Raw genomic sequence first — 12750 nt, forward strand, 5'->3', positions numbered from 1 at the left:
AAACAATTATTGAGATGGGTACCTTCAGGCCATGTATGTTCCGGATCCCTGGAGTCTTGCCCGCTGAAACAGTAATTGGTTAGATTGTAGAACACATCACTGGACCATTTACAAATGTGTTGAAAAGGAATCAGTTCTTTATAAATAATATATAAAAAAAAAAAAGGACAAAATGTTGAAATGACATGAGGGTTGGTCTGAGAATGAGAGCGGCTGAGATGTTGGACTCTAGAGACAGCTGCCAGTAGGCAAAGAAGGGAAAAACAATCGCAGAGCGACCGGTGATGTAAAGGAGAGACCAACTCCAATGGAGGTAAAGACACAATCGGGCAGAAAAAAACGCCGTTTTATAGAAGACTGTCAATAGATCAACAGAATAAACCACTATTTAGATAAATGTGGTGATCAAGAAGATCATTTTGAGGAAAAAATGGATTATGTTTTTATGAACATTAAAATAGAGTTGCACAATAGTAGAAAAAACGTGACATCGGTTGAAATAAATCTCCTCTGTTTCTCATCTACGGATAGAGTACTTATTTTACACAATATGGCAGATACATTTGTATTTCTACACATTGTAAAGGAGAGAGTTCAACCACACAAATCACACAATCCATCAAAGGACCCCTACAAACGGCATAATCTTTAAACAAATATGTATGTATCGATATGCATGTTTATGAGAGCTTTATAATCCTGAATCCTCTCTAAAATATCTAATGGGTTCAAGTAGGTGTTAAATGCAGCTTTTCATTAATTTAAAGATTAGACTTCAAAATTTTAAGCATCAACCCAGAAATAGTGCCCATGTATTTCCTGCAACCCAGCAAACGTACCTGGTAACAGCTCCCCTTAGAAAATAGTTACTGTGCCGATCTCTACTGAACTACTTTAACTCCAACCCCAGATTAAATCAAACTAACTAAGGAAGCAACAGTAGCGTTATGGTATTTAAGCTTAATTAATCTATTTAAAGTGTTGACCCCAAGTATTTTTACTGTTTCTTTTTCCGTCTTTAATTCATTATATACTAGGGCTGGGCAATTAATATAATTTGCAATATCATCGCAATTTCACAAAAGGCAATTTTTAAGTTGCAAAGGCAATCGATTTTATTAACATTACAGTTAACTAGAATAAAACAATACATTTCTCCCTCCAGCTCTTAAGGTGGCGGTAATATGCTTAAAGAGGGTTTGTCGCCACACAGAAGGGAGAGCCAGCACGCAAATCCAAGCATGCAAATAGAAGCAAGCAAGCTTTCAAGATCATGAAAAAACTGAAACCCTAAATTGAAACATGGACATGCTTATAGTACGTGCAAGAGAAAATCAATATTAAAATTGCAATCGCATTATTGCTAAAAATAATCTCAATTGAATTTTTTTGTAAAATTGTTCAGTTCAGTATATAAATGTGAAAATAGCTGAGGATCTTTAAATATGGAAACCACCACATTTTGATTGGTTGATGATTATTGATTGATTGATTTTATTGATCTCAAAGTGGAGAAATTCACTCGTTACATCGGCTCAAATAGTGGAGAAGGAGAAGAATGTGCCAAAGAAAGAAAAAGTTGCATGGGATATACACAGCATATGCAGTGCGTACACATTGACAGCTTCTTTTTTTTAATAGTAGGATCACTATAAAGGGTTATTGCACAGCGTGCTTACATGGTTATTTATATAGATGGACATTTATATTTATATATATATATATAGTTATTGCACTGGGTGTTAAATATAGAGAAACAGGTTATTGCACAGGGTATCAAAAAGTAATTGCACAATATACATTGCACAAGTTATTGCCGTTGTAGTGTCGCACTGTAATTACAATTATATTCTATTATTTTTAATTATATTATACCTATAATACATTATAATAATCCGGTCCAGATGCTGATCAAAGCAGTTCTTAACTCTGCTTTGAGCTGATATTGCACCAGTTAATTTAAGCCAGACTTGGATTCTTGCAGCAGCCAAACAAAAGAACTACTGCAATGAAAAAAAAATGACCAAAAACAAAAAACACAGTATAGCAGAGGAACAGATCAGAATCTCCCTCTGTGACCATAGCCATTTGGACCAGTTTTCTCCTGCTTCTTTCATCTACTACCGATGGACTCCTTCCTACTGCATAATCAAACTACTGGTAGATAAAGTAAACATAATGATGCCACTATTACAAACCAATAAATATATAATCTTACAGTGCTTTGCATTAGGACCAGTATTTTTTCATGTAATATTTTGGACATTTTGGATGGACCTTCACCATCCTTTTCACCCATGACAGATGAGAACCTAATCACACAAGCAGAAATCTCAGGGAGAGAGCAAAGGACATTATATAGATTAAGAGGAACATGTTGGTTAATCATAGGCACTGCAACTTTCATCGATGGCTTCCTAAAAATGGTGTAGATCTATTATTTTATTAATGTGTGGCTATAACATTGTACAGTTTAATAGAACGCTATATTGGAATAGTCCTGCTTTCACATCCAGCAGGCAAACAATGTACAGCAATGGCATCGTAGTGAAATAAAATAGCTATTCTGATGCAACTTTTGAAAACCTTCATGCTGTTATTAAACTTTTTATGAGGCCAAACTTCTCTGTTAGAAATGTTTTTGTTTTTTCGAACGTGGTTTGATGTAACAATCCTAAATGCCTCTATTAGCTATAAATGGAAAATAATCATAATTAACAAGAACTGTGGCTTTAAAAGTTTGTGTGTATTGATTGAATCAATGTAAAGTGTTTCACCGAGTGAATACAGAACTTAAAATAAACCAGGTTTTTGATAAAATTCTACTTTTTCGAGATGCTTGTATTTGGTCAGTTTAATGGCCCTCGTGCAAGGATCCCCATATGTATTGTGAAAACATAGCTTTATCATTTTAAATATTCATAAAAAGTTATTTTCTAATATCGTGCAACCCTTGTTGTCAAAACAATATCGGGATTTTAGTTAACCTGATTCACAAAGTCATGGAAAATGGTGGAGACACGATGGGGACTAAACAGAGAGGGGATTTTGCCTTTTTAACATAGTACCCATTACATGATCTGGTGCGATTTTAAATTAAGATACTACCTCTTGGAAAAATCTGTAGAGGGTCTGGCATCAGTCCATTCATGCGCTGTTCATTCATTGTGTTGCAGTACTAAAATGAAGAGGAAAAAAAAACACAAGATATTTAAAAATTGATCAGTGCACAGAAGACAACTGAATATCTTTGAATATGTTTCTAGATCTGGTTAAAGGTTAAAGTCTGATGTAAAAGTCTTCTCAGCACAAGAAAAGGAGCTGTTTTTCAAGGAGGTTAGAATAAGTCCAAAGCATCTGGAAAAAATCTGAGCATGCTGTGCTGAAATCTGTTGCCGATGAGGTCCAATGCCCTGTGGGCTTGTTCTGAGGGACTGTAGCATTAACCCTTTTCTCCTCCAGGTCAGCAGCTCACCAAACACTCATATCCTACAGGACCGGCACGGACAGACGCACTCTGAAGCCTTTCAGCTGCTTGCCAAGGCAATGCAATAATTGATGTTTCAGTTAAACAAACCATCTGTTAAAAGTGTGTGCATAGAAACGTGTGTGTGGGTTTGTTTCTGATTCTTTTATACAAGAATTTTATCTAAAATCATAAAAATCTAAATAAAATACCTTCTTCCTGTTAGAGAAAACCTAACAGAGTTCATTGTGTTTAATATTCTATGTGGTCTGATTGAGACAGTCATCACAGCAATATGTAAATCTGCTTTCTCATTGTGAAGGAGGGAGGGAGGACGATGGGACCGGCTTGGATGGGAATGGATCAGAATGGCTACCCAAGTGGCACAGCTGTTATTAAAAGGCCTATTTATCACTGTCAGATCCCCTCCTCGCTCCTAGCCCTCTGCTTTTACCCTCCAGCACTTTCACTAGGCCACATCTGAACAAAAGGCCTAATACCAAAAAATAAATAAAAAATAAAGAAAAGCAGTGCATGTTGAGGTTGTGGGAGCCGATTCGGCTTCATGTAACTTTAATTTTCCGCTCAGCTAGCTTATTGATTAGAGCCGCAATTACCACCTAATATGTAGTAGGTGTGTTATTAAAAGACACTCTCCATAGTTGGCCAATAACTAAACAGTGTCCGAACTCAAACAGTATCGCTAAGCCTTGAGGGACATATGAGAGAAGAGTGGGGCCCATCATCATTAGCAGAGTAAGGGGAAATTGGAAAAAAAATGGCTGAATTGGAGTCACTACCTCCAGGGGGAGCTGGATGAGGAAGGTACGGGGTCACATGTTTTATTTTAGTGCCTGACGGAAACCGGTCTTTAACTTTGAACAGGGGGCGTCTGTCTTTCAAGGTGTCGAACAATGATTAGAGATGCCTGGAAGTCGAGTTGGTCTCCCAGGAGCCGGTATCGCCAATCAACGTTGGCAAAAAAAGGGGAAGACATTTTAGAATAGACGCCCTCTGCACACTCGTGTTAATTAAAAAGCGACTTTGAGCATTAATTTAAGCAACTGGAAGTTTACATTTTTGTCATGCAGCCATCTTAAAACAGAAGGAGAGAGATGACAGACTTCAGGAAAATTAACAGTAATAATATTTTCTTTTATTCAGAAGCATCAATAAGACCTGCACACACAAAGTGAAAGAACAAATTAATTATCCCTCTGACCCGACATGCTGTTTCCCATAATTCCTATTAATTTCACGTAATGGCTGCCTGCTCACCTGGAATTAACAACAATGAAGTCAAAATCCACTGGGATATCTCTGAAGGGCCAAGTGGCAACCACAGCAAACAAACACAAACGGAAATAAGAATACATTTAAAGAACATGGGCTTGAGTAGCTTCAATTATATTCCAGAGTGCTCAGTATTTTCCAGGTGATCAGCAGCTTTTTGTACATTGGGCTCTCCCATGAGTCGAAAGCCATTACAGAAATCCTGGACTCATTTGGCAAAGATTCATGAACAAAGGAGTTTTTAAATGTGCAGCTCGAATACTTAAATATTTGAGCTTCTTAAAGGAATAGTACACCCAAAACATGATTAGCCTTCATTTTCTACTCACCCCCATGCTGAACAACACTCTGGAGTACTTTTTTGATATCTCAAATGCATCTGGAGATCTGGGAGGCTTCTTGCTGTCTGCTGACATTCAAATAATGGAGGTGCCCAGCGCCCGAGGCAGAAAAGTCCATAAAAGTCCACAAAAAACGTTTCAATATTCCTCCATACTGCTCGTCCAATGTATTCCAAGTGTCCTGAGTGGGTAGCATCCAGAATTTACTCGAAACGAAGTCATTTAGAATGTTTTTAGAGCATAAACAGTAGTGTATAGGATTTCCTGAAAGCGCACACCTGCGCGATCGCGACGCTACGGAAGCCGGCAGACCTTTCTGTCTCGGGCACCATAGACCTCCATTATTTGAATGTCAGCAGACAGCAAGAAGCCTCCCAGATCTCCAGATGCATTTGAGATATCAAAAAAGTACTCCAGAGTGTTGTTCAGCATGGGGGTGAGTAGAAAATGAAGGCTAATCATGTTTTGGGTGTACTATTCCTTTAAAATGTCTGGAGGCCAGCGAAATGCATTAAAATCTCATATGTCATATCTTTTCTATCAAATAAGGTTTTATTTGTTTATATGAATGCGCAAATTTGAACACACTGAAAACTGGGATGGATATCTTTTTTAACTGGAAAGTGCAGAGAATATTCCTTCTTTATTTGTCTGTTGTTTAATTTTGTATTAGTTGTGTTAAAATCAACTCAGTAACAGATGGAGCGACTCTCTTCTAGTTCAGCTGTTAAAAAAAAAACAGTTAGAGCCTGTTTGGCTCAGTTCTCTCTTTCCGTCTCAAGTTTAAGCAGATAAATCACCCGATTGCAGGGGGGGGGGAAGCTGTAGCCGGAAGGAGTTTTCGTGTACCATTAAAAACAGCATTTTGTTTTTTGTTATGGGTTGCGTCTAAATCTATACGTCAAAAAATATTTTATATTTTTTTAATCGATCGTCCAAGGGCTGAGTCTATCGTCGATAGATTTGTCCAATTGCCCAACCTTAGTATCAAGCTTGAAATATAAGAGAAAAGAGAGACAGAACGATCAGTCTGACTTTATATTAGGGCAGTATTCGTAGCAGTATATTTTTTTTCTTCTTTTATCAGTATTGGCTGAAAGGGGCATGCATGGGTCAATTCATTAGTGCAGTATCGCTCTCACCATTCGTTATCCATTATCAAATTTTTTATTTGTTCTGTATGTTTAAATTTGAGATGGGTAAATTTGTAATTATTGTGTCTTTTCTATCATGTTGATGGATATTGCAATATCTTGTTAATATTGTATAGTGACCCACACAATAGCACACATGTTCTGCACCGCTTATGAAAATATTCAGGTTTTTAAGTGTTTCCTAAATACTATCCAAAATGTAAGGGCAAATACACAGATCCTGCTCAGCTGTCATTTATTTGGGGAGAAATAGCTGTCAAATAAAACCATGCTAGTTTTTTACTCTCTTTTAGGAGGCCCAGTCTCCTCAGACAACACAAACTGTTCTCCTTATACTGTTCTCCTTATCTTTTTTGTCAGAGATGCAAGACCTCTGGCTAGCCTGGCCAGTAGGGCTCAATACTGCATTTTAAAACAGACCAGACCAATCCCAGCCCAGGTGGCGGGCTTATAATGCAACAGCGCTTTTCTGTAACCATAACAGTCAAGATTACATTGTCGTAGGGAAGCAGCTGTTCCAACGGTTGCAGTTCCAAATTCTCCCGAGTGGTGCCCAACTTAACACGAGTGAATAAAGTAAATGTGATTGGTCGATTATCTAGGGGGTGGGATTGTTGTGGTGGGAGGTTTGCAAGCAAGTTTGGTTGTGGCCAGTTTGTCGGAAACATCTTGCTAACCAGTTAGAATCTTGCTGCTAGTAGGTTCCCAATGGAAAATTCCATTGGGACCTAATAGCACTGAATTGGTGACTTAAAAACGACACAGTCAAGGAACGCTATGGACAGCGGAAACGTGCAAGAGGAGGAGAGTTTTGTATCAGAGGTCGTGGATGAGTCTCCGCCGTCATACATTTTTTTTATTTAGAGGAAGAAAGTGGGGACGAAGATGTTGAGGAAGAGGACGCCAGGGCGGCAGAAGCTTCGTTTGATGTAAAGCAGCCGTACATGTTTGAGCCCTTGTCTCACAACGCTGCCAGTTCTTTTAGCTCTACGCCTGCTGAAGACACAGACGTCCATCCCCGTGAACACTGGGACGGAACTCAATAAATGAATCTTATTTCAACCGCTGCGTATATTAGCTGCGACATATGAAGTAAGATGCTATGACCGTAAAAATTTGATTGAGAGATGACCGTTGATTTTGATGCTGTTTGTTTTGTCCTTTGCAATTATATTGCTAAATGATAATAAAAAAAAAGACCTGGTGTGGGCAAGAAAGGCTGAGAAATCTCTAAGCTAATGGGTGCATAAAATACATAAAACAGGACAGAGCACAGATAGGAAATAATAGCAGAATCACAGAGTGGGCCATTGCATCTGTAAAAGATTATTGTGGCTCAGGTCAATACTTTTTCCATCTCTTCATAGCATCTGCCTCTTGTTTTGTCTAATCACACTGCTACCCTATGCTACATACTGATTAAAAAGCAACCACAAGTGATAAAACTGGCCAAAAAAACAGGGAGTGTAAATTGTGCCTGTAGCAGTAGCAGCATCATTGTGAGCTGATGGGGGGTAAAAGACATCCACAGATGAAAGTAGATTTTGAACAATTCTGCAGCCCAGGGGGGCTGCTCTTTAATGAGGCAAAACTTTAACTACTGAATAATAAATAATAAAAATTGACAGTTCATTTAGCTTTCAGTGTACCTCATACAGAAACTCATTACATGCCATTACTCTTACTGTCCGTGGCATGATCAGTAACTATGGTGAAGGGAAAAATACATTGGATTAGGTAGCAGGGATTCTGTGCTGCTGTGTAGGATTGCATTTCTGTCGCCTGAAATTTTTTATCTGACAAACTGTTTTTAAAAAAAATAGTTGAGATATGTTCACTATACTTAATTTTTTTAAGTTGGTAGCTCATAGATATCAACTTCAAGTTTATGGAAAATGTCAGCTTTATCAATTTCCTCTGCTTTAATAACTTTGTAATAGACATTTAGCACTAGCTACAATATATACCGTGTTAAATTATTTAATACAGATTAATCTGATCATTTATCTTTATGAAAACAGAAGAATTAGATGCTTATTTTGTGATATGTACAAAGGTCAGATGTAGACTTCATGATCTTCTTTACTTTTATTTTAATGTGTGTACTCACATATGACAGCATAGCTTTGAGCTCCTCATCACTTCTTACAGTAATTCTGTCTCCCACCTCATCTTCGTCTAAACAAAAACAAAAAATAAGAAACCAGATAAAGAAAGGTGGGTCTTGGAAATCCTGGTTGTAAAACAACAGCATATTACATTAATCAATACAAATCTTCATATAAACACTTACGGTTGATGATTTAAAGTCAGAACTTACACCCAGTCACAATCGATTTAGAAGAAATTAGGAAACATTATTAAAACAGTTAATACTCAATTAGAAAAGGTTGCTGATATTTATTATGGTTTGAAAAATGTGATGCCAAATAGGGATCCAAATCGAATAGAAATCCAAGAAAATATACATTTTATTTGAACTTTTAGTGAGACGGAAGAATATTTTGTGAATATTTTTTATTCCTTTTTCTATTCAATAATTTATCTATTTAAATAAAAAGATAAAACAGGGTTTAAATCAGGACACTTTCAAACCAACATTTAAAAAAACATAGTGTGTCTGTATATGTTCATAAACAGACTTTTGCAAACGCCAGAGTCGACTTTATCTCTAATCTAAGATCATTTAAATGAAACCATAACGATAACCCAACAGTAAATTGTACAAGAACTACAGCTATCAGGTAACACAACTCAGAAGGGAGTCAATATTACTTATTTCTTTTGGGGATCTGAAACATTTATAGTCAGTTTTTCTGGGTTCCTTGTTACAATTTACTTGTAAGGCTCTTTCTCCTTCTCTGTTTAACTATGGATTCTGTTTCCTGTTAACCCGTCTTTTTAATATAAAAAATCAGGTAAGTACCTAAAAAGTAGGGGTGGAACGGTTCACAAAATCCACGGTTCGGTTCGATTCACGGTTTCGTGGTCACGGTTTTCGGTTCAGTATATGTTTATTGTTACCCTGAAATCCCATAAAAATGTATGAAAAAAATAAAAAAAAATTATGGATTGTAATTATTTTTAATGATCCGCGGAAACCCTGGATAATTTCCGCATGTTTTGCTGCTTTGAATTTAATCATCTCGCCCTCTACGATCTCCAAGGTACTCAGAGGGGAGCGGACGGGAGCCACAGTGGGGGCTGTAGGCTTTGCTTTGTGCAGGCGGTCTGGAGCGCAGCGGGGCGGAGCACTGACAGAGTATGTGGGATTTCGGGGTTAGCATGACATGTTGGTCATGTTGCTGTTAGCATAAACAAAACGTGTTGCACAATGCTTGCACACTGTTGCACTTTTATCCACACATTTCTTTCCGCCGTCATCGTAGGTCACTCTAAATGAAAAGTGATCCCATACAGCAGACCTATAAAGTGCTGCTGGTGCGTCTTCCAACTCCTGTTCTTTCCCACTCGCCATACCCACACAATTCTCCACAACAACTGATTTTTTTCTGCTACACCCGGCTACGCGGCTTCGCTTCTTCTTCTTCTTGCTTACTACTGGTGGTTGGCTTTGGTTGCAGTACCGCCACCTTCTGCTCTGGAGTGTACCCGCGTCGCCTTTGAGAAAAAGTAGCAGCGCATGATCTGAACGCAACACACGCAAACCGAACCGAGACAGTCGAACTGAACGGTTCGGACGGTTTTCATAAACCGTCCCATCCCTACTAAAAAGCTACAACTTTTCAATCAAATAAAGAAAAAATGACAAAAATGTATTCAGTTCTTTTGAATCAGTTTTATTTTTGTTTCCACCTTTCTATACTTTGCTCACCATTTATCACCATTGTTTTATAGTGATGTATGGTTGTATTAAGGAGTGTTAAACCTAAGAAGATCAACACCATAAAACAAGTTATGCATGATTAATAGTTAGCTTGAAGTAAGTATTTCAGGGGAATCAGAATCTTCAAAATACTGCTTTTTTTAAAAAAACTGGTAAATAAAAAAAATAGAAGATGCTAATTAACTGCCTAGATTTGAAAAGAGTCAAATATGAAGCTACCAGAAACCCATTTGCCCCCTGTGCCATCATATTCCAGGATTGCAAGCTATTGGAGGGCCCACAACGTAGGTTTCAGAGACATGGCCAAGTTAAGGAGGGCTAAAAGCGTTGAAACAATAACAAAAGGACTAGAGATATTTAAAGACAGATTTTTCAAAAGGCTTTTAAAAAATGACGAGACAGGGGATGTTTGATGGGCCAGATTAACGGACTCAGTAACAGGCAAGGAGCTCCACTTCAGTTAAGATGCCAGAAAGATGAAGGATTGGAGGATTGTCATGAGCTGGTATTATTAATGATAACTTAGTTCGTCCACATTTGAGTGTGAAAAAATACCTTCAAACTCCTGATAAATAAACTGAAACAATCCACAAATATTTTGCTTTTGTTTATAAAAAAAAAAAAAAGAGAAGGATGGCTATATTTGTTAACAAATGGTTTTAAATGTCAGAAAAGTTTACTTCTTCATTTTAAAGTGTTTATTATCATAACAGATAACAGGTTGAGTGACTTGGGAATATTTTAATTTTTCACTAAAAGTATAGTGGAGGATGTTCTTTTTCGGGGTGGATCATCTAAATAAGTGATCCTCCTAATTGTCAATCATTCTGGTGATATGTTAACGTAAGGCCATCCTACGTGGTCGTCCCCATTTTCACCTAACAGTGGCAAGCCTGATATAGTGGAAGAAATGCAAATCTTCTTTTGGAAAGCATGTGTGTATGAGCGATGCAAACAGCAACTTTTAAACAGAGTGTGCACGAGGAGAAATGGGCTCACGCATGCTCTTGCATGCGTTCCCTCTCTGGAGCAGGTACAGGGCTGTGCAACCCATCTCCTTGGGGAGCAGTGGACTGCCATCGTGCAGCGATCGGGGAGCAGTGTGGGGTTAATGGTTTTGCTCAGGAACCCAGAGTTCAAGCTGTGGGGATCAAATCAGATACTTACAACCTTCTTTGAGCACACGGCACTGCTCTAACCACCAGGCCATCAGTCCCCATAAACAGAGTGCGCACGCTGTTGCATGCTCTTGCACACATAATAGGTGCTCCCTCTCAGGGTTTTGCATGTGCATTTTTCAAAAATTCATGAAAATCCATCACTATGCCTTTAAGGTGCAAAACAGTTTCCCAAAACTTTTGCACACAGATATTTTCCTAAGAAAGCCCAAACATCCTCTTTATTTAATATGGACTGACATAGGAATATGCAGTTGTTCAAGGAGTAATATCAATTATTGTTTCAATATATTAAGACATTGTACTTGGCTTTCATTTTTGCCTAATCTGCTCAAAAACTGATTTTTGGACCCTAATAATTCTTAGTAATAGATCAGCATGTCACTTCATAGGAAGTAACATGGGAATCTGCTAGCAATTTAACTTAGGTTATTATTAGTGTCATTGTGTGTGTGTGTGTGTGTGTGTGTGTGTGTGTGTGTGTGTGTGTTGGGGGGGGGGGGGGGGGGGGGTATTTAAAGAGGCTGTTTAATACACAAGCTGCTTTTAATACTAGATTGGACCAGGAGGAACTTACATTCAAAGGCAGTGACAGTGGCTTCAGGCATCACGTCTCTGATTGCGACCTGAAATATTTGGAGAGTTAAAATTGGAATAAACACAACTTTAAATCTGTTAACAAATGCTAAAATTTTAAATAGAGACACAGAGCTGGGGTGGATGAGCTGGAAATACAAGTAAAAAACAGAGGCAGGTGTTTGAATTTGTCCCACCAAACAGGTATTTAGTGGATTCAAGCTACAGATATGTGGGAAAGTTTTGCTTTTAGCTTAACTGACAGCTCTCTGGTTGCTTTGAACTCACCAGCAGGTCATTGAAGTTAAGCACAGATGGATAGTCCACAGACGAATCCATATCCCCTAAAGGGGTCTTTATACGGATTATTATCGGCTCGGTGTCCATTTCCCCTGGAGGATTTAAAATAAGCATAAAAACGAAAGGTTAAGCCTCATATTCCTGAGTATGAAGGCTAGCGAGCTAATTTCCTGCAGTGGTTGTTTCCTATTAAAGTGACGTGAAACTGTAAAAAAAAAAAGACGAGCTCGTCCGCTAATGTCAAGGCATCTCCGCCGGAAACCTTCAGGCTGAGATAAAAATGTGTTTTCTTTTTCGTCCTAAAGAAAACTTTTCTTAAGGAACACAGAAGGTGTTTAGCTAGGCAGCTAGTTTGCAGGAAGTAGCTCCAACAGCGTTTCCGGAACAACATCCGCTCACAGAATTTCAAAATAAAATACATCATCTTACTTTTTTTGTTAAAGCTTTATTAAAAAACTTTTTTTTTTACTACAAGAATAAATAAGTACAATTTCCAAGGAATAATCAGGGGTTTGAAAAAATAGTAATAATAATAATAAAAAAATAACTGAATAAACGTAAAAATAGTAAAGTAATTGAGTAAAGCTAGACATAG

General features: G+C 37.9%; 1 protein-coding gene across 2 annotated transcripts in view; it reads right to left on the bottom strand.

The window, feature by feature from the left end:
- Nucleotides 1–12530, bottom strand: part of map2k5 (mitogen-activated protein kinase kinase 5) — a 67837-nt gene extending 55307 nt beyond the window's left edge. Inside the window, exons 1-5 of one of the 2 annotated variants that reach the window (XM_038308834.1) lie at nucleotides 12144–12530; nucleotides 11857–11905; nucleotides 8365–8432; nucleotides 3109–3178; nucleotides 23–63 (exon numbers count right to left, since the gene is read on the bottom strand). In XM_038308834.1, the coding sequence (XP_038164762.1) occupies nucleotides 23–63; nucleotides 3109–3178; nucleotides 8365–8432; nucleotides 11857–11905; nucleotides 12144–12269 (354 nt within the window). In that variant the 5' untranslated portion in view covers nucleotides 12270–12530. The remainder of the gene's footprint in view (nucleotides 1–22; nucleotides 64–3108; nucleotides 3179–8364; nucleotides 8433–11856; nucleotides 11906–12143) is intronic. The other variant, XM_038308835.1, reaches the window with a different exon arrangement.
- Between the last annotated feature and the right edge of the window lie 220 nt (nucleotides 12531–12750).

Source organism: Cyprinodon tularosa, unplaced genomic scaffold, assembly GCF_016077235.1.
Source record: "Cyprinodon tularosa strain WSP-4 unplaced genomic scaffold, ASM1607723v1 ctg649, whole genome shotgun sequence".
Lineage (NCBI taxonomy): Eukaryota > Metazoa > Chordata > Actinopteri > Cyprinodontiformes > Cyprinodontidae > Cyprinodon > Cyprinodon tularosa.